The 19,648-nt window shown below is 52.1% G+C and overlaps 8 protein-coding genes across 8 annotated transcripts; 3 read left to right on the forward strand and 5 right to left on the reverse strand.

Annotated features, from left to right (window-relative positions):
- Window positions 1-1,113: 1,113 nt before the first annotated feature.
- On the reverse strand, window positions 1,114-3,585 carry STEHIDRAFT_146251 (uncharacterized protein). Its single transcript, XM_007302782.1, has 3 exons — window positions 3,144-3,585; window positions 2,602-3,082; window positions 1,114-2,539 (listed from the first exon to the last, which is right to left on the reverse strand). Exons 1-3 carry the CDS (start codon window positions 3,521-3,523, stop codon window positions 1,310-1,312), a joined length of 2,091 nt encoding a protein of 696 aa, XP_007302844.1. The 5' UTR covers window positions 3,524-3,585; the 3' UTR covers window positions 1,114-1,309.
- A 126-nt stretch (window positions 3,586-3,711) lies between these two features.
- On the forward strand, window positions 3,712-4,669 carry STEHIDRAFT_95178 (uncharacterized protein; the record flags this gene model as incomplete). The annotated part of the gene is made up of 5 exons (XM_007302783.1): window positions 3,712-3,801; window positions 3,854-3,922; window positions 3,980-4,068; window positions 4,131-4,262; window positions 4,320-4,669. 5 exons carry the CDS (start codon window positions 3,715-3,717, stop codon window positions 4,543-4,545), a joined length of 603 nt encoding a protein of 200 aa, XP_007302845.1. The 3' UTR covers window positions 4,546-4,669.
- Window positions 4,670-5,267: 598 nt separating this feature from the next.
- On the forward strand, window positions 5,268-7,169 carry STEHIDRAFT_54114 (uncharacterized protein; the record flags this gene model as incomplete). Its single annotated transcript, XM_007302243.1, has 9 exons — window positions 5,268-5,474; window positions 5,548-5,594; window positions 5,656-5,889; window positions 5,963-6,123; window positions 6,211-6,410; window positions 6,500-6,643; window positions 6,705-6,899; window positions 6,970-7,048; window positions 7,114-7,169. The coding sequence occupies 9 exons, from the start codon at window positions 5,268-5,270 to the stop codon at window positions 7,167-7,169; spliced, it is 1,323 nt and encodes a 440-aa protein (XP_007302305.1).
- Window positions 7,170-8,623: 1,454 nt separating this feature from the next.
- On the forward strand, window positions 8,624-9,889 carry STEHIDRAFT_138598 (uncharacterized protein; the record flags this gene model as incomplete). Its single annotated transcript, XM_007302784.1, has 4 exons — window positions 8,624-9,316; window positions 9,393-9,493; window positions 9,559-9,628; window positions 9,693-9,889. Exons 1-4 carry the CDS (start codon window positions 8,647-8,649, stop codon window positions 9,887-9,889), a joined length of 1,038 nt encoding a protein of 345 aa, XP_007302846.1. The 5' UTR covers window positions 8,624-8,646.
- A 61-nt stretch (window positions 9,890-9,950) lies between these two features.
- On the reverse strand, window positions 9,951-11,806 carry STEHIDRAFT_55322 (glycoside hydrolase; the record flags this gene model as incomplete). The annotated part of the gene is made up of 10 exons (XM_007302325.1): window positions 9,951-10,223; window positions 10,277-10,530; window positions 10,603-10,702; window positions 10,764-10,793; window positions 10,847-10,990; window positions 11,049-11,123; window positions 11,184-11,250; window positions 11,305-11,436; window positions 11,520-11,651; window positions 11,712-11,806. The coding sequence occupies 10 exons, from the start codon at window positions 11,804-11,806 to the stop codon at window positions 9,951-9,953; spliced, it is 1,302 nt and encodes a 433-aa protein (XP_007302387.1).
- Window positions 11,807-12,353: 547 nt separating this feature from the next.
- Window positions 12,354-14,909, reverse strand: STEHIDRAFT_120398 (5-aminolevulinate synthase). The gene is made up of 4 exons (XM_007302785.1): window positions 14,168-14,909; window positions 13,661-14,096; window positions 13,455-13,590; window positions 12,354-13,399 (listed from the first exon to the last, which is right to left on the reverse strand). The coding sequence occupies exons 1-4, from the start codon at window positions 14,878-14,880 to the stop codon at window positions 12,585-12,587; spliced, it is 2,100 nt and encodes a 699-aa protein (XP_007302847.1). The 5' UTR covers window positions 14,881-14,909; the 3' UTR covers window positions 12,354-12,584.
- Window positions 14,910-15,029: 120 nt separating this feature from the next.
- Window positions 15,030-16,893, reverse strand: STEHIDRAFT_54116 (acetylornithine aminotransferase; the record flags this gene model as incomplete). The annotated part of the gene is made up of 4 exons (XM_007302244.1): window positions 15,030-15,409; window positions 15,504-15,657; window positions 16,034-16,591; window positions 16,684-16,893. 4 exons carry the CDS (start codon window positions 16,891-16,893, stop codon window positions 15,030-15,032), a joined length of 1,302 nt encoding a protein of 433 aa, XP_007302306.1.
- A 664-nt stretch (window positions 16,894-17,557) lies between these two features.
- STEHIDRAFT_120400 (uncharacterized protein) lies at window positions 17,558-19,519 on the reverse strand. Its single transcript, XM_007302786.1, has 2 exons — window positions 18,200-19,519; window positions 17,558-18,146 (listed from the first exon to the last, which is right to left on the reverse strand). Exons 1-2 carry the CDS (start codon window positions 19,262-19,264, stop codon window positions 17,667-17,669), a joined length of 1,545 nt encoding a protein of 514 aa, XP_007302848.1. The 5' UTR covers window positions 19,265-19,519; the 3' UTR covers window positions 17,558-17,666.
- Between the last annotated feature and the right edge of the window lie 129 nt (window positions 19,520-19,648).

A 19,648-nucleotide genomic window follows, 5' to 3' on the forward strand; every position in this document is an offset into this window, starting at 1 on the left:
TCTACAGAGCGGTATGATGAGGAGCCACCTTTGAAGCTTGCTAGTCTAGATTGATTAAAGGGCTCACCCAGGTCGTAGTAGCCGCAGCCAGGGCACGAGTAATAGTTAAAGGCCAGATTTACCGGGCTGTCTCGTCACCACTGAAGGACCCTGAAGGCGTCTGTCACGAGAAGAGGCCGTAGATGGGACAAGAGATAGAATTCTGTTATAGCACAGTGAGTATATGAACCGTAGATTTGTCCGAGTACATTACTCAAAACAAGTGGATCCAACAGCAACGAGAGGAGCGAATGCGTGGAGAATAACTGGTTCGTACCCAGGAGGAGAGACCATGGGAGCTACTAGGCGTCACTCCCAACCTAGATGATCATGACGAGCCATCAAATGCTGAAAGTCTGAAAATCCCGAGCTTAGCGTTGGCTTACTACAATGACCATAGAACCATCCAGATGACACTCGGCTTGGCATCGTTTCACCCCGAAGCTCAACCAAAACCTTCGAGCTTCGAAACCGGAGACCTTCAACCCGCTCATCAGGGAGGCGCGTTGTCTATGAAACTGCAAGGAGGGCATGAATAGTTGTTTGAACAGGCGCTATACGCGGGAAGCACTTCGGGATGGCATTTTCACTGGTCCGAACAAAATAAGATATGGTAAGGGTAGACAAACAACACGAGGGTCAACGAAAGTCTGGAAGTCTCCCTGGAGGCGCTCGGTCGCGGGTCATATTTCACAAAACAATCTCATCAGTAACATGAAGACATAGAATAGATTACTCATGAAAAGTTCTGCGGGTGTAGTCAAAGTATCCATATGTTCCGTGTTTCGCTGGCAGTCCTGATGCGCCGTCGGCTAGTCCAAGGGTAAAATCGACAGAGCTTTTACTATACGAACCGAATGTATTCTGGAGCAAGTCAAGTCGCAGACGTCTTGAAACTTTCCGATCAGTCCGCCTGACACGCCTCACAAATAGAACCGTCCTTACGCCACATGGCTAGGGACAAAACGCTGTATAATGACAAGAACGCGAACGGGCCTGAGATGGCACAATTCGGCGACTAGGATGCTATAACGCACTAGAATGACAATGTCAGAGATGGAAAAGTAGTGGGATGAGAAGGGGCTAAAGAATAAGAAGGAGAAACGTGTAAGTAGTACCGCGTCTGTGAAGACAAGAATCCAGAGTCAAAAGACGTGAGCCGAGTAGGAAAGAATAGGTCGCGTAAGAAGGCACATCCAGAACGAACGTACAACTAATCTGAGAGTAGATAGGGCAGGACAGGTCGAGACGGAGCAGGCCGCACCATAACTCAAACGCCGACCGATACAGGGGTCGCCTGAGTTTCTACCTCCAGTCTCCTTCGTTTCGCCGCTGGACCGTCTGAAGGTTCGGGATCATCGTCCACAACAAGAAGGGGGCTTGGTGGTGCTGGGTCCACGGGCACCTGAGCAGCGGCTGGTGTACCGGATGCTTGAGCAGGAATGTACTGAGGGGGTCTGCGCATAGGCAAAGGTACAGTTGTAAAAGGGCCTGACATCGGTATCCTGTCTTTGTCCCGTTCCCGTTTCACGCCCACTTTCGTATCACCGGGCCCGCTGGAAGCTTCTACGCCCTCCTTGACGGTTTTCACACCAGCGCCATTCTGGCCTGCCGCGCGCTTGCTTGCCTTGCCCTTGCCCTTGACCTTCCCATCCTTCGACTTGATCTTCTCCTTCAAATACTGCACGATGTGCCTGTGCAATATATCCAGAGCCTTCTGAGCGCCCAGTGCTTCGAGCTCTTTCAGCTGCTGGGGTGTAAGATGAGCGAAAATGGTCGGATCGAGGTAGAGCTGATTCTCGTGAAGGACAATCGGAGGAGTGGTAAGATGTGCCGACAATGAGCCTGAAGTCGAAGAGCCGCCAGTCGTTCCGGGAACCGGGCCGACGACGATGGGAAGAATGACAGAAGCGGGAATGGGCGGGATCCCGGTGGCAGAAGATGAATTTGTCGATGGTGAGGCATTGTTCGAAGAAACAGTTGCTGCTGCTGCTGCTGCTGCCGTCGAGAGGGTGTGCGGAACAGCAGGCGGCGGTGAAGAAGCTGCCGTTGACAATGATTCCGATGTGGATGCGGACGCAGAGTTCGCCGCTGGCGGTGCCTGTGGCGCTGAGGACAGATTGGGTGGCACACTGATGGGTTCTGTCTTGACCACGGGTTCCGTCTTCACGATAGGGGGTATCTGAGAAGGAGCAGGTCTGAACGCTAGGGGCGTCGAAGTTAAAGGCGGGGGGAGAGGTGCACCCTTCAAATCACCCTTAACACTCCGCTTCAAAGCAGGCTCGAGGTTCGAAGCTCCGCCCTTGGGTTTCTTCCCGCTGGTTTTCCCGGCTGTAGAGGACGTGCCAGAGTTTCCCGCAAGTGCCCGAGCCTCTTGCTCCTCGAATAAGCGTTCGCAATCCTCTGACACTGTCCAATAGTAGCCTTTGCCCCGTTCTCCAGCAGACCGCTCCTGCTTCGTAAACGCGCGATTCGAAGACAGGTTGTGTCGGACGGATTTCTATATGCGAGAGAAAAAAATCATTACATCGGGAAACGGTAAACATGTGATGAACAACGCACCTCCCAGGCTTTATCTTCGTTGAACCGATACCAATCGTAGTGGTCCTTGATCCAACTGAGAATGTCTTGCAGTGTTCCCTTGCCACCAAGAGTCTTGATAGCACGATAACAGAGCTGAGCGTAAGTGAATTGCGGCTTTGGTGGCATAACCTCGGGTTTTGGACGGGGTGGAGAGACATCTGCATCTGAGGCCTTGCGTTTCTTAGATGCCTGCTTCGACTTGCCAATGATGTTCGAATTAGGGAGTTGAGGAGGATCTGGTATGGGCGGAGCTTTGATTGGTGAAGCGGGCGTGTCGTGTACTGGAGGAGGTGACACGGAGGGAATGGAGGAAGGTGGCGAGAATGAAGTGATGTCCACGGATGGCGAGCGTGGACGGTTGAAGGAAGATGCATGAGATGACGGTGAGGGAGAGTCTTCCGGTATCGGTGGCGGCGGGAGCACAAAGTGGAATGTGCGGGATGCTATCTGTATCTGAGACCTGGCGTTATGGCCACAAATGAGTTGACTTGAGTCTTGGGCAAGTGAGGATAGTGACGTACCGTTCTCCCAAAGGAACCTTGCTGCCCTTCCCAGACCATGCGCCATCAACCCAAGCCCCGTTTCTTCCCAATACGGCGAGAACAAAACGTTCCTCATCCTCCTCATATTCAATCTTCGCGTGAAGCCTCGAGACGCTCTTCAAGGGACCCAGATCAACGTCCACCTGGGCTTGTTCGGAAGAGGAGGCAGTCGAGTTGGGAATGCATCGACGTCCGATGGTGACGGTCAGTGTCTGGAGGTAGTAGGTGAAGCTGGGAAAGACGAGACTGTAGTAGGCGCTGATCTTGTCTGGCATGATTTCTTGGCCTTCAAAGGGGGTGTCGCCAATGACAGCGGTGGCAGCAAGAGCGTCCGGGGGAGAGGCGGTGCGGGTATCCATTGTTGAGACGGGAACCTATGTGTTATAGGGCAGCTCTGTGGTGGTGGAGGGGAGCAAGTTCGTCAGTGGCGGACGAGAGACACAAATGACCGTTGACTCTACACGTTCGTCCCGAAACGGCGAGCACGTGAGCAAGTCCTGCCTCTTCCGTCCGCCTGCCGAACACAGGCGTCCCTTCTCCCTCCTCCGTCATGTCCACCTCCGAAGCTGTTTTTAACTCTGCGACAGACACAGTCAACGACCTTGCAGATCGCAATGTCGACAGTACTGAATCCGATGTACGACTCATAACTATACTCATTGGTTTTAAGTCCTGACCAGCTGCTTCAGGTCCGCTATGCCGCCTACGGTGCTCGGCTTCGTACCGCGTTGAGGGCCACCCACCGATACGTCGCATACGTTCGTACACTAATTCCTCCCATTATCCCTTGATCTTCACATCTCACTCACACTCAGACCAGTGATATCGGAGAGGCTTTCCGCCCCATCGTACCTCCTCGATTAGTCTCCGCTGCGTACGGAATCTCCTGGATGTACCTCATCGGGTCTGCTCCCTTTTCTTGCCTGCCGCCATCTCTGCCACTTATCGGTTCGACCTTTTCTCCAGAGATGTAAGCTACGAGTCTTGGAAGGCACGCAGACGAGGCCCTACTCCTCTCGAGGCTGTTCACTTTTCAGAACCAACACGCATAGGGATGGTCGCTGTGAAAAGAGCGGCATTCCAGAGTATTGCCTCCATGTAAGCGCCTACGTCATCACCGCATCATAGGATTTTTCTGACTGCACATCCATATAGGGCTCTTCCTGCCTTGACCATACACACTGCAGTGAAGCAGGCGAAGAAAGCCTTTGACAAATCCAAAAACACTCGACTCCGAGTCTGGGGTCCCACCTTCACCGGCCTCGCTATCGTCCCCGTCCTTCCGTATCTGTTTGACCACCCAGTTGAAGTAGCGACAGATCGTGCCTTCGAATGGATAGAGCGCAGGATCGCTGCACGTCAGGACGCGAAGGACGTCTGATCTACTCTGTTCTGGAGGCTAAAGTCTCCCTTAGACTTACCCAATCTTACAAGGACGGTTTTCAACACTTTCAGTGACTTTGTTTTACTAGAACCCAATACATCCCTGACATGCCGTGATCTCGACACAAGAGATCGTATTTCCGCTACGACTCCTTCTTCATCGTCTCAAACCTGATCGCGGTGTTTAAGGCGGCCGTCGACAATGCCGCTGGTCTAGCGGTAAGATGTTATCATGGTCTGAGCGCTTCATGCTTGCCACTTTTCCCACTGGGATCCCATCAACACCACACTCAAATGCATGAATTCCTTAATGCGCAGGAGAGATACAGGCCGCTCATTGACAATTCCTGCGAGGCAAATTGAAGAGGGACTCAGGTTCTCACAACGTTTGCATATTCAGAATGGTTGGGACCAATGCGGATACCAAAGCCAGATGGAATATCCCGACACATCAGCGTGAACCTTCGCAAATGATCAAACAGCCGTTTTCTTGCGCTATGCTCGGGGTAGAGGAATAGTGATTTTGTGACACAAATAAATTTAGCCGCTTGAGAACTGAACAAGCGCCACTGCAGGGCCACCGGGGTCTGCCGAAGGAAGTCGCGTTCGAGGACGTCCGACGACCGTTGCGCGGCAGCTCAACTGGTCGCTCCGTCACTATACCCTATTCTCAATTGCATACCCATTCTGCAAACCAAGATGACTCTGGTACAACAATATATGTATCCTTTGATGGATCCCATTGACATCATCGAATCCTTTGCCGACTGGAGCATCTCCATCACCCAACAACAACTCTCAAGACCCTCCGCCGACTTCGTCACCTACATTTACGCCGCGTGCGTCCGTCAAGTCACTGGAATACTGCAGGAGAATCTGGAAGAGGCGGTCACGAATGTACTGAGAGAAAGCGACGATCCCAATCCAGTACGTTCATGCTGAAGTTCTGACCAGCACATGTGGTAGAACTGACAATTATCTTCGTGAATTGCGAGTGTAGGACCTGTACGGGAGTGCTTTGAGCGCAAATCTCATGACATTCCACATGTCAGTCTTTCGAGGACTTCAAATCTGGCATGACCTGTTATTAACTGCTCAATCGTGGCAGAATGCGGCTGGCGGACGCTGCCAAGTTTCCGGACTTTACAGCAAAGGACCTCACCGCTCCCGATCCCTCTCGGACCCGCAACATCCTCTCAGCCTTTATCAACTTCATAAAGTTTACAGAACAACGCCAACCGTTCATTAACTCCCTACGAAACGAATCCGCACGTCTGGCAGAAGAACGGGCCACTGTGCAGAGACAGCTGGATATTACAAGGCGGGAACTGGCCGCAGCGAGGTAAAGACGACACACCGCCTTTTGAGTTTACAGAGTTCAGAATCTAATGTTTCATGCGTTTCTTGTCATTCAGGGCCAAATTGGCGGAGGACGCGCCTATGTGCGAGGCTCTGGAGAAGGAAAACGATGAAATGAGCGCCCAGATGATCTCGAAAAAGCAGATACAGGTGGCACTTATGAGCGACTGCAACTCGCTAAAGGAGGAGAAGAAGGCAATCATAAGAAGGAAGGCAAGTCCACTGTCCGGCCTATGTTATTCCTGCGCCGTTTTTACTCACGTTCACATTCCCACATCTTGTCCGGTTGTACTGGTCCAGGAAGTCATTCATAAAGAAAGCAAACTTGCGGCCGACGCCGTCAACCGCACGCGTCAGCGGATAGTGCAATCACCTGAGCGAATTAAGCGAACCATTACGACCATGGGTGCGACTGCGTCCGAAGACAAGAGAACTCTCGCAGCACAACAGGCGAAGGAGAATGATCTGCGATCAAAGAATAATGCGTTCCTCTCCATTGAGAAGGTAAGCGTCCTGTAACACTCTAACCATAGCTGCACACCTTCACCCAACTCAACTGAACGTCGACGCTAAACGATCTCTGTCACTTTCAGGACGTCGCATCATGTCTCGATCAGTTGAGGACCATGGAGAAAGATATCCAAGCGCTTGAGATCGCGAGGAAGAATCTTACGACGACTAAAGACCTCGTTGACCAGAAGAAGATTGAGCGAACAGAATTGGAACTTAGGATTGAGGTATGCAATCCGTTCTCTCTAGCCCTCCCGCACCTCACTGACCGCGAGTCAAAACTCTAAGCGCGTTCACAAGCAATTGTCGAATGCGCAGGAGAAGCTCGAGCGAGCTCAGAGGCACGCCGAGGATAAACGGACAGCGAGCCAGCAAACTATCGAGCGGCTACAACGTGAATACGAGGAAATGGTGTTGGAGCGTAGGGATAATGATAAGCAAGTCGAGGCTGTACGAGGAGAAGCGGATGATATTGAGCGCAAGGTATGCTCTATTCTTCACGGTCATTCTACTGCAGTCTCAGCTGACCGAATGATTCAAAATCGAACGCCAGATGGCCGCACATCTGAAAGAAAGTGAAACGGAGATCAACGGTCTGCTTGCTCAATACTGGAAGCTACGGCACGAGACAGGTTTGTTTCTTTCTTGCTGTCTACCTACTACAGTTTACTCAACTTTCGCCATTCTGCTACCGCAGAGGTCTACATGGAAACGCTCGCAAACAAGCTTGGGATCCAGGTCAGCGCTATTTGAGACACAGGTTCCTTGTTGCTCGTACTCTTGTATTTTAGGCTCTCTGCACTGTCTGTATTTGTTCGGTATACCCGCGCTTGCTCATTGTATTTCTCGTTACTCAACACTGGAGTCTGAAGTGCCATATCCACTTCGCTTCATTGGCATTTCAGAAGAACAGTCTTGTACCTTGAACCGCAGCCCTCACGCAAGATTTCTGTATGCGATGATACTTACATGATTCGCACTTCACGCCACTCTTTCGACCGCTTCACCCAGTCCAGACAGCAGGGCCAGCTGAGTACCAGTGGTTGAAGTTAATGGCTGGTAGACAATAAGACAGAAAGAACGAAACTTACGTGTGGAGTAACCGGTGAAATTAGACGGAAGGTCGTGGATGTCTAGAGGCTTGAGCTGAGTCGCGTTACATACAGTGATCCACCGGTCCTTTGGGCACCACTACTCCTTTGGGCAGTGTTGCTCCTGCCATGGGCCTTCATCCGGCCTACGACAAAATATAATAAAATTCAAAATCAAATCCGGAAGCATCGAAAGCTCCCCAAACATGTCCAATTTTACATGCATGCGGAATAAGAGGACGAGCCAAGAGGTGTGCGGAATTGGAATCGGGCACACAGCTCGGACATTCGGCTACAGGATTCTCACGAGGGGGGTTGTCGTAAACATGCCTCGGCTCCTTCTGAATTACCATTTTGGGCTGCGTGGCCGATCCGAGAGCGTCAATGTGGCCCGCGCCGTTCTGTGATATAACCATTGCTTCATGCAGAAATATCCTTCTAGGACTTCAATAGACCTTATATGTTTCAAGTTTACTTGAAACTCGTTGGCGGAAGATCTGTCCGATCTGCCAATGAGATTTCGCGAAAAATTCCAAGTTTTCACTAACATATAAGCCCTAATGTCGGTGTCTTACATCAAAATACATTGGTTCTGAAAAGTTAAATGAGCTGAAATACTCATGAGTGGCTCTCCAGACTTACAAACATCGCAGTGCCACTCGACTTCATGCGCGTCTGCCCCGCCGCTCGCATTGCGCAAAGCTGCCTTTTAGGGCAACGTTACGACAACCTCCCCCCCGTGGGAATCAAATAGCCGAAGACCTTCCCATGTCCGGGATTGCAATTCCGCACACCTCTTGGGACGAGCCATTGCGAAGGGGCTCTTTTCGGCATTCTCCGTTTTGGGCACTCTTTTTTACACTCTGCAGGTGGAAGAAATTGTTGTTGTCGTCCAGGTCAATAACAAAGTCGACTCTTAGGTTCATTTAGAGTAATTCAAATGAGAAGGAAATGGCTGAAAATGTTGTCTCGTGCGAGATGGAGGATGTTGCATTTTGCTGCCCAAAGGTCGCCGCCTCGCGAGTTTCGGTGCCGAGTCCCGTGACACGCGGCGACGTTACCTCAGTGCCACAAAGTCTTTTCACCATCTAATTTTCTTGCATACACGTCTCTGTGCTTTACCTGCTTGAATCTTGAACATGTCTACTACGGAAGTGCTGACGATACAGACCGCCGAAGTCCGTGTCAAGGACTCTACGCACAAGAAGAAACACGCTCGCACTGAAAAGTCATCCAAGACGCCACAGTCCGACCAGGATGGGCTAGGGCCTGAGGCGGAGAGGAAAAGGAAGAGAAAGAAAGAGAAGGATGCGGAGGCCGAAAATCCTGGACAGGAGAAGGATAGGAAGGCCAAAAAGCGGGCCAAACAGGAGGATAAGCAGCTTGGCGCGCAGACTGGTGAGCCCACTCAGGCTGAACAATCCGTCGGTGTGGATACGCCCGAACTCTCCAAAAAAGAGAAGAAGGGAAAGAAACACAGTGGGAGCGTGAAGTCAGACGCCGAAGAACATATTGTTCAGGAGGAGGACATTGGGGAGAGTCATGAGAGGGCTACCGAGAAGGAGCTGAAGCGTGCGAGGAAGGAGGCAAGGAGGCAAGAGAAAGCAGATCGTGTTGCGTCTAAAGATGCAGCGGCTGTAGATTCACCCGATTCCGTGGAGAAGAAGAAAAACAAGGATGAAAAGAAACGGAAACCCGAATCTGACGAAGCCGTCAAAAAACCCAAGAAACGGCGTACTAGTACTGGTGTGGCCCAGGATATCCCCAATCCCGAAGAAGATTCTGAGCTTCCCGAACAAGCTCGCAAAGGTGCGTTCTTTTTATCGTGTCTGGATTCACAATTAGGCAATACGTGATCGTTCTGATACTATGTACTGGATGATAGCGCTGTCGTATGCCTATGCTCAGTTCGCCGATGAGACAAACTGGAAGTTCAACAAGGCAAGACAAAACTGGCTGTTACGAAACTTGTGGGCAGAGAGTAACGTACGCGTTGTCCACCAATATTCCCTTCTCATACGCTCCAGTTTAATCTACATCATACTATGCAGATGCCGGACAAGTTCATGCCGCTCCTCAGCAAATATTTTGCGAAGGTCCAGGGTGGCGTCCGGGAGGCAAGTGCAATTCTCGAAATCCCTCCTCTATCTATCTCTACGCTGCCTTCTTCATCTGCTCACCCCAGAACTCTCGCAGAATCTTATTAAAACCTGCCAAGACCGCCTCGCCATGCCAGTCGCGGTGACCTCCTCGGAAGTCGATACCTCACCTACTGAGGCACCTCAAAATGTTACTGAACCAGCTTCGACCACTCTCTCTACAACATCGGAGGCAATGCACTCACGAGCGAGGACTATCTTGGAGGCCCTCGGTGTCAGCTAAATGTACCCATGCATCATGCATCTTTTGCACCTTCGGCCAAGCGTATAGCCATGATTATCATCTACGTCGATTCGGCTACAAATACGTTGAAGTTGTATACGTTCGGTCGATCCGTGAAGCAAAAGTCCGAGTCTGTGGTGTGAATCTCTGCCACTTGCTCCTCGTCACGATCCATTCTTGCATGTATGCCCCCACCGACTACTAGAGGACACGATAATTTCGACACTCCCTGCCTCACTTTTACCCAATGTGGTCCTCTTGAATCTGATAATGACCATAGGGCGACATCCGATGGGGCCTTCGCAAGAATGACAACCCAGAACATATCCTTCGTCTAGTCAAGTTCACGTCATCTAGTGCCGACAATGGAATATTGGAATAACGTACGAGTTCCCAGCCTGCAGGCCTGCCAACAGTGTCTGTTCTTGCGTCGGAATCTCTCTTGTGGGGCCTGCCCCACACCCAGATCTTGTCTTCAGTTACCTGAGGCATGTTACCTCTGCCTCGCTGCGAATCCTTGAATGCATCAATGAAGTGCTTGTTGAGCGTTAGCCATGCGGTATGAGGGAACCCGTCGACCCAGGCTTGACTGTTTGGTTGAGAACCGTGGATGGGCCCCATGTAGTGCGATTCGCCGTAATCTACATTGCCGACACGGTCAGCCGGACAGCAGCACATAAGCCAAGTGCGTGAAATGGGAACAAAGAACGCACCGTTCCAGGACAGAAGTTGGACAATGTCGATCTGCGAACGGCGGCTCAAAATGTACTCCCAACGGCGAACTAGTAGCCAATCGTCAGAATGATAGATCCACTGCATTCAGCCATTACAGTTTAGTAACAGCATAGAGAGAAGTCGCAGCAGTTAGACAGACGTTCTTGGTCCACGAGTCTTCTCCATAATGCTGTTTGCCAGTTAGCAGTCGCTACGCAGCCAGTCACTAAGTGTGCCACTTACTGTGAAGAACCATGGTGAGAGAGCGGCCATATAAGTTCGATCGCCAAGGTTAGCGAGGTGATAGTCGTCGCTATCTAGCTTAGGGCAATGAATATCCGACGGAGGAGAACGAGGCGATAGGTGTAAGGGCCATGAGCCATTCCACTAAAAGTATCACGATCAGAAGATGGCGACGACGAATACAATATGCGCAGAACTTCACATGGAATATTCCGTCGAGCTTCGAGAGACTGTGATATGTGGCGGGGTCGATGAAGAAGGCGGGGACGAAATGGATCTAATGAACGAGGATACATTTCAGTTGGATTTCGAGAAGTACGAGATAATACTTGTATACGGGGGTGATCTGTTTGAGGACGGAGAGAACATAACTCCAACCCTCTGCCATGGTATCGTGTCCGAACCTGATCCTACTGGTGAGCAACGCTTTATAAAATGTCGTGGAACACCCTTCTGACCTGCATTGATCCCCAGCAAACGTAGAAATCAATACCTTGCCTTTATATTTCATTTGGCAGGCATGACTTGCAAATCTCTTCACGTACTTCCGCAGAAGCTCGACGTCGTCAGCGGTGTGCCCTGGAATGGATCTGAACAAAAGACATCCATGGGGGCGACGTCGATAGCCTCCTCAACATTAAAGTCATCGTCGAGACATCAAAAGTGCACTTACGCCATGTCAAAGCTGAAGAATAGCTTGAAGGCCTCGCGGTCGGGCTGCATGAGTTTCTCAGCAGTGGCATAACAATCCGCCACGCGATCGAGTTGCCAATCTTCACTGCCAACGTTCAACGCAAAACCATCGCTAGAGCCGAGAGCAGACCTTGAGTAGACGGAGGGGACAATCGAAATGCCAGCCACTCACAAGCCATGGAAGCTCGCCAGCGAGATGTCCACCTCCCAATCCGCTTGTGTGTAGGTCTTGTACGAGGGACGATTGGCAACTTCATTGTGGGGCATTACACCGATGAATAAGGAGCGGAGCTCACGTATGTGTTCCCGACCATGAAACTGTAATTCAACCATGGTCAGGACTTCAGTAAATCACTTCAGGGCACCTGGAAGAGCGATGCTACGTGGTGGCCCACCAGTCCATACCACCCACCAGAAAGAAGAATACGTACTGGGCGACTACAAGTTTCTCTGTCAAGTTCAAGTTGGCGTTAATACTGGCAGTACGCAGCGGCGGTTTGTGACTTGTCGCTCTTATTCCCTTTGCTGGCCGTGCCAAGGAGTTCACAAGTGATGAAAACATCTTCAAGGTCGTGGTTGATATACTTCAAAGAGCCGGAGGTGAAGTGCTCATCGAAGTGGGTACCAGGACTGTCGCAGATTGAACGAACTTGGTCGGAGATCCGAACGGCGAAGTGTGCTCGATTATTGGCGGAGTTTTATGTAAATGTGTGTCCGCACGCCACTTCTTCCGATTCGCAGCGACAGCACCCAGTTCCTACCTATCGTTCTTGGACTGATTTTGGTGTGTAGAGCAAGCTATCAGACTAGACGAGATCGTCAACAGATGAGCAACGTGTATTGCAACGCCGCCACGACGAGTGGTACAACAAACGACTTCCTCCAAAATAAGTATATCCAAAAAGTCGACGCAACGGGAATGATGTCGGAAACAATGAACACCGTGCGTACGACATTGGAGAAAAAGCAACAGAACAACAAAATCGACGGTAACCAAGCAAGCAAACAATAAATGGACAGCGAACTGGAAGAAGGGACTTCACATTCAAGCCGTAGCCTCGACAGCGGTGGACGCGGGGACAACCAACTCCGGCTGCAACTCCCTGCGCGGCTGCGAAACAGCTGGACGAATGAGACCAAGTCCGACCTTCACCATCCTCGTCTGGTGCTGAGGCTCGACGACCGGGCCCAACAAGCCATCGAACTTGCTCCTCGCAACCCTAATCGCCCTCTGGTCCACCAACCTCATCTCACCCTCCCTCCTCGTCTTCGGCGTAACACCTCTCGTCAGACCCAATTGCTCATCGGACCAGATAGGCTCTACCGTCTCGTGAGACTCCATGCCAACGCCACATCGTCCACCGACAGCAGCCCAGTCGGCCTCCCGCTTGATACCAAGAGTGGCGAAGGTGTCATCGACGGCATCAATGACGTGTTCGAGCTGCTCAACAGTATGGCCGGGTGTGATGGTGAAACGAAGACGTTCCTCGCCACGGGCGACGGTCGGGTAGTTGATAGCCTGGACGTAGATGTTGTGGTGTTGAAGGAGATAGTCTGAAGCGTCCTTGGCCTGAGCGGCGTCGCCGATGAGCACTGGGACGATGTGACTGGGACCGGGGACGACGGGAATGCCACGGGCAGAGAAACGCTTCTTGACCTCACGAACATTCCACTGCATGAGCTGACGGTCGCCGTTGAACTCCTTTTGATAGACGATGGAAGCATGAGCGCCAGATACCGTGACGGGGGGAAGTGATGTGGTGAAGATGAAACCGGGAGCGTAAGAGCGGATCATGTCGACAAAACGGGTCGAGCCAGCAATGTAGCCGCCCACAGCGCCGTAAGCCTTGCCAAGAGTACCTGCATGAACGGTAAGCAAAATGTAAACAGAGGCAGTGGTCAGGCTGACGCTCACCGGTGATAATGTCGATGCGATCCATAACGGAACCGGGAATAGCCTCAGTAGATTGACCAGCAGCCTTGTGAGCCTCGTAATCGAGATGCTCAGCGACGCCAGCACCGCGAGGTCCATAAAGACCGACAGCGTGAACCTACATGTGGAAAGAATAGCGTCAGAGACGCCATCCACTTCATACGAGCTAGAGAAGGAGTAATGCGCACCTCATCCAAGAAAGTAATAGCACCGTATTTATCAGCCAGGTCACAAATCTCCTTGATGGGGCCAACGCTACCACACATCGAGTAGACGCTCTCGAATGCGATAATCTTGGGTGTCTCCTTAGGCCATTGCTGAAGTTTCGTCTCAAGGTCTTGCAGGTCGTTGTGTTTCCAGAGAACCTTCTTCGCACCCGAGTGACGAATGCCCTGGATCATCGAGGCGTGGTTGGACGAGTCGGAGAAGTAGACACAACCCGGGAGTTTGGATCCGAGAGTGGCGAGGGTAGCATCGTTCGCCACATAACAGGAAGAGAAGACAAGAGCAGCAGGCTTGCGGTGAAGAGCGGCCAACTCCTTCTCGAGATTGAGATGCCAGGAACCGTTGCCGGCGATGTTCCTAGTACCTCCAGCACCGTGACCGTACTTATCCAGAGTACGACTGTTGCGCAGCAGTTAGCTACGGATGAAGCAACGAAGAAGTGGGAACGGAAGAAGGAAACGGAGACGTACTGCATGGTCTCGAGGACGATAGGATTGTTGCCCATACCTAGATAGTCGTTCGCGCACCATACCTCCACCTCCGACTTGGGATTGGCGGTGTGGGCGACTGGGAATTTTGCGGCGAGGCGATTGATGTTGTTGAAGTAACGGTAAGAGCTGTCGTCGTGCTTCTTCTGCAGCTCAGCGGCGTAGAACTTCTCGTAGTCGAACCCTCCTCCGAGACGAGTGACAGGAGTAGGAGCCTTGGTAACGGGAGGAGCCGCCTTTGCAGGAGCGGCCGCATGGAAGGGGCAACCGGCGGCTTTGGCCGAGGACGCAGCGGAGGAAGAAGACGCACTGCTGCTAGTCTTTGCAGCCTTTCCAGCATCGGCGAGCTTCTTGGCTTGGGCGAGCTCCTCGGCCATCTTCGCTGCGGCGAGAGCCTTGCTGGCATGGGGGCACATCGAGACGTCGTTGGAGTTAATGATGACGCCCTTCTCCTGGTGGAACTTGTTGACGTCGATGTTACCGGCGACGCTAGCGTAGCCCGCGACCATCTGACCAGTGCGCTTGGCGAGAGCGGGGCCCATGACGGGGCATTCCGTAGCCTTCTCGGTGAGTTGGGTGAGGGTGGAGAAGCGGGGGGATGTGCTGGTCGACAGCGAGCGAAGAGTGTTGGACTGGGTGCGGCCGAGGAAGGGGCAAGAGGCCTTGAACCTGGCGAGAGAAGAAAGCTTGTCCATGGTGGACGAAACGACGAGGAACGAAGAAAGGGGGATGAAGTCAAGTGCCAACACTCTCCGAGCCCGGCCTCTTATATAGAATTTCTCAATTCGGAGTAGTGGTCACGCTATTCTCGGAATCATCGTGTTCTCATTGGCTATTACATAAGCTATTCCATCACCGACAGACAGCTCTCAATCACATCCACCGCTTGTCCTGCTTCGGCCTGGGTGATGTTCAAACTCGGTACCAGCCTCACACAGTCCTTCCCAGCGGTGAGCAACAGCACCCCTCGCTCCCGTGCGAGCTCGACGAGTCGTCCTGGGTCACCTTCCCTCTTGAACACCAGCCCGAGTATCATCCCCCTTCCGCGGATTTTCGGCGCCACCAGTTCCGGATACCAAGCTGACAGCTTCTCTAACCGCCCAAGCAGATACGTCGAGGTCTCCATCAAGTGAGAGACAAACGCTCGCTCACTCAGACGACTCAGGACGTGATATCCGACCGCACAGGCCAATGGGCCTCCTCCGAAAGTCGTCCCATGCGTACCTAATAAAAGTTACAGACCGTCCCACACAAGCGAATTGGTATCAGTAAACATACGCAGAACCCAACATCCTGTGAACAGAGTTACAACACTCACCCGCAGTCATAACTTCCGCAACGGCATCACGCATCATGACTGCTCCGATAGGGTATCCATTTGCAAGAGGCTTTGCCATGGTCACGATGTCAGGTTGGCAAGAGATTGGCCATGTCGAGTGGGCCCACAAGGAGCCGGTTCTGTAGAGCCCGCACTGTCGGATAAATTGTAGTCAGTAATCTGGACTGTAGCATTGGATGGCCCAGGCCCAGGGTACATTTCGAAGTTCGAGCATTCCAAACGTTCCACGTCAGTCGCACATAATGCAATGGTCACCGTGTACAACGGTCACCGTCGCCCATGCCTGCACCCACTGAAACCTCCATTGCAAGTACATGCACATACTCCGTCGGTCAATGTAGCGCTTTGAACATTCTTTAGCTGATACGGCTGTGTAACATCTTACTTAATAACACGGGTCTCATTGGTCCCCGACCGTGCGGGGCGGTGGAAGGAATGGATCGCCAGCGGGCGCAGAGCAAGTATCGCTCGAAGAAACGCCCATCACACAAAGCCGAACAGTCACTCACCTGGATCTCATCAAATATGACTATAGCCCCGACCTCCCGCGCGCGCGTAACCAATTTTTCCACCCAAGCTACATCAGCCGCGTTTACCCCACCCTCGCCCTGGATCGGTTCCAAGATGACAGCACAAGTGTTCTCATTCACAAGCTCTTCCAGCTCCGCGCCCGTGGTCTTGTTCACCTTACCCACCTTCACTCCAGGCAAGAGCGGCCTAAACGGGTCCTGATACTTCGCGTTGTTCGTAACGGAGAGCGAACCGAGCGTGCGACCGTGGAACGAGGATTCAAAGGATACGATCTCGGACTTGGACCCATCGGCAGGTCCTCGTGATTTTCCGACCTTGCGAGCAACTTTCAGTGCTCCTTCATTCGCTTCGGATCCACTATTCGCGAAGAAGACTTTGGCACCAGGTGCAGGAGAGGGCGCTGGGTTGTTGGCCGGGTAGCCAAGACCTCCCTCGGCCTGCGTGAGAGTAACGAGCAGGGACGCAAGCGGAGGAGCCCATTCGTTATGGTAGACGTTCGAGGCGTGTAGGATTTTGCTGGCTTGGGTGCGCATGACCTACACCAGAAATAACATAGCGTTAGTCCCTCAGTCATTCATTCCCTTGTAGAATATAGCATAAAGTAGTGCAACACGGTTTATTCACGTACCTCGACAACACCCTCGTCCCCATGCCCTAGTGCATTCACCGCAATGCCTGCGGTGAAGTCAAGGTACTTTTGTCCCGCGATATCCCACACCCATGCACCCTTTCCATGGTCCAGGACCATTGGTGGGCGCGCGTAGACGGGAAGAATGTACTTGTCGGCAGTCATGATCAGTTCCTTCGTGCGTATGTCAGTTTCCTCGAGGGGGATCATGCGGTGCGTTATCTCCTTATAGGATGTGCATGGTGTGTTCGGAATAGTTGATATGGGTTTGGGGTCCGACTATAGCAGCCCAATAGGGGATAGAGAAGATGGAATTACATGAGAGGTAAGCTTGGGATGAGCGAGAAACGCACCTCCGAATGGATCTCGGTGGACGTGGAATTATACCTCAGGAGGATGAGGCGCGAGCGTGGTAGACGCGCCAAACGAGAGGTTGTGCGAAGCATAGTGTACTTGATCCTGGGTACCTCCCAGACGAAGGTTTTTATAATGTAAAGCGAGTAGTATGTGTTCCGCTGCAAACGAATAGTGATACCGCAGAGTCAGTGAAGGGTAGCCCGACGAGCAAGGACTGGAAACAAGTTTCAAGACGCCTGAAGCATGCACCTGACTCCCCAACAAGAACCGAAACGTTTGCAAGAGCAAGTGCGAACGGCGCTTCAACCGTCAAGATGGGTAGAACGAACAGGAGTCGAGATGAAGCACTGTACATAAAGCGCCGGTGACTCTGACTGCAACTTTTGATGATAAGATCAAGAGATAAGATTGATAAGATAATTTTTCGACATTCTTTTACGTACGTGCCACCAGGTGCCGCCAGACACCAAGGGCACGAGCTTCTCGCTCACGACTGCATACATACGCGCAAAAAGAGGGAATCCATTACTGTCAACGGCGTGCTACACATCCAAAATATCTTCATCACAAACGTTAAATCTTCCTAACCAATTCTCTTCTGTGGGCTGCTTCGACGCTGCCAGTGACTACTTCAACTTCAAGTCCGACGTTTCAGTTTCCTCCGCTTTCGCTCCCCAAACTCTCATTGTGCTCGCATTGATTCTGCTCCACGCTTTCCCGCTCGCCATGACCTTCAACAGCTCCCAGGGCCATGTGAGATGGACGAGCACGAAGAACGGTATAGGGTCGTGAATATCCCAAACGGGGTCTGCTTCCGCACCCCGCGCATATTGCAAGAGGACATCGAGAGGTGAAGAATGTTTGGGCTGCGGTGATATCGTCGGATCGAGTGTTTGGGCTGTGGTAGAGGTAGATGAAAGGCAAGGATGAAGGATGCGGGCGAGACTTGTGGGCAGCAACAACGCAAGCGAGAGGGGTAAACTATGTGCGATCCACGATTGGGGAGGAGTCGTCGGTGATGGACGCGCGGTACCGGGTGTGGCACCGAGGTAATGAGAAGCCAGGCCCCGTACGGAAGAGAAGAGCGTGACGGCCGTATGCGCACGCTGCCAGACAAAATAGTCAGCCACGGTCACAAGTAGGACTGGAACGAACACACCGGGTTGCATTCGATAGGATACAACTTTCCATCCGCTTCATTCAAAATGAAATCCATGCAGAAATGGCCAGTGAGCTCGGTGGTGAACGAGGATTCTCCGTTTCCCGCCTCTTGCTGAAGTTTGGCTTTCCACCGCTGCAAGAATGTTTTGGTCCATTCCTCGGCCTGTACGCCGACCGCATACTCTTTCCGCCTCTCCTGCTCTGAACCCGCAGAAAATTGGGACTTCACGTCTACGTATCGCATGAGCATATCGCTACTACGACAGGTCACAAACGCGACTAGTTCCCCATCTCTGACGGCCGCATGAGTGCAGTACTCAGGGCCGTAAAGTAGGCGCTGAACGACATAGGTGTGGCGCTCGCTGATCGGCAATGGAAGCTTGTGAAGATGGTCTGCAGTTTGTTTGATGGTGGCGAGTGGGAGAGGCATCATGTCCGTTCTCGCCAAATCATCGAATGCGAGACATTTCGTGATGTACTGATTATTGCGGCGATGCGGGGTTGAGGAATGGAGGAACTCGGCCGCCTGACGTACTGATGAGACGAGTACGCTCTCAGGGACGACCATTCCCAACTCCGAACAGAGAGAGATAAAGTCATGCTTCCAGTGAAGGATGGATGTGAGGGTCGAATGGGGAATGAATGATGAGCATGCGGCTTTCGTTGTATTCCGGGCAATATCGAGAGCGACTTCGGCATCGAGGATGGTGTAACTCGGGCTGGAACACGGCAAGAAAAGTTCCACTTTCTCGCGATCGACGATGCACAAGATGGCAGACTTGTACGCTTCAGGGGAGTCTCCAGGGTCAGGAAGGCGGTAGTAGCTGTCGACGGAGCTGGAGAAGCGCGTCATGTTGAGGTGAAACCAGTCTGGCTCTTCAGCAACGACGACGCGGCACCCTTCGCGGTGAAATGCACGAGCTAGAAAAAGGCATTTCGTATTACGGGCTCCTGTGATGAGAACTGTCCTCCTGATGGGCGTCGGAGATATATGTGTGTGGATGAGAAAGCTATAGGTGCCAGCCAGTATTGTAAGAATGGCGGTGGCTGGTGCTGTGATCATCGATAGAGCGACCAAGAGAATTGTGCAGAGCGCAGACTGGATGTACGTCGGAGATGTCTGGTGCATGACGCCTGATTTGGAGGACGATTATTGGGGTGTCCTGGTCGGTTTGCCCGTCTAATACTCTGAATCAACCTCCTGACCCCTTCACCCCGCAAGCTAGAACGCGCCTCCGGATCGCACGTCGACTCGCCGTAAGCCCGTCTACAAACATAAATGGGGATGACGTCGAGGAAGATGAAGCGCATAGATTTCCTATATGGGCTGCTTACTACATGCCACTGCCAGAAGAAAGAAGGACCGAAGGGTTCATAGATGCTTCAAGGAGGGGCCGTGAGTTGACCGTGAGAGACAAGATTGTGATGGTTCGAGAAAGAACAGAAT

The sequence above is a fragment of the Stereum hirsutum genome (assembly GCF_000264905.1).
Source record: "Stereum hirsutum FP-91666 SS1 unplaced genomic scaffold STEHIscaffold_5, whole genome shotgun sequence".
Lineage (NCBI taxonomy): Eukaryota > Fungi > Basidiomycota > Agaricomycetes > Russulales > Stereaceae > Stereum > Stereum hirsutum.

Coding starts and splice junctions, on each gene's coding strand:
- STEHIDRAFT_146251 (XM_007302782.1), bottom strand. CDS start 3,523: ATGGATACCCGCACCGCCTCTCCCCCGGACGCTCTTGCTGCCACCGCT. Junction 3,083..3,143: donor AAGGTTCCTTTGGGAGAACG/GTACGTCACTAT, acceptor CCATAACGCCAG/GTCTCAGATACAGATAGCAT. Junction 2,540..2,601: donor ACGAAGATAAAGCCTGGGAG/GTGCGTTGTTCA, acceptor TCTCGCATATAG/AAATCCGTCCGACACAACCT.
- STEHIDRAFT_120398 (XM_007302785.1), bottom strand. CDS start 14,880: ATGGACAAGCTTTCTTCTCTCGCCAGGTTCAAGGCCTCTTGCCCCTTC. Junction 14,097..14,167: donor ATCGTCCTCGAGACCATGCA/GTACGTCTCCGT, acceptor GCTGCGCAACAG/TCGTACTCTGGATAAGTACG. Junction 13,400..13,454: donor TCGCATCGACATTATCACCG/GTGAGCGTCAGC, acceptor CCGTTCATGCAG/GTACTCTTGGCAAGGCTTAC.
- STEHIDRAFT_120400 (XM_007302786.1), bottom strand. CDS start 19,264: ATGATCACAGCACCAGCCACCGCCATTCTTACAATACTGGCTGGCACC. Junction 18,147..18,199: donor ATCCTATCGAATGCAACCCG/GTGTGTTCGTTC, acceptor TTTGTCTGGCAG/CGTGCGCATACGGCCGTCAC.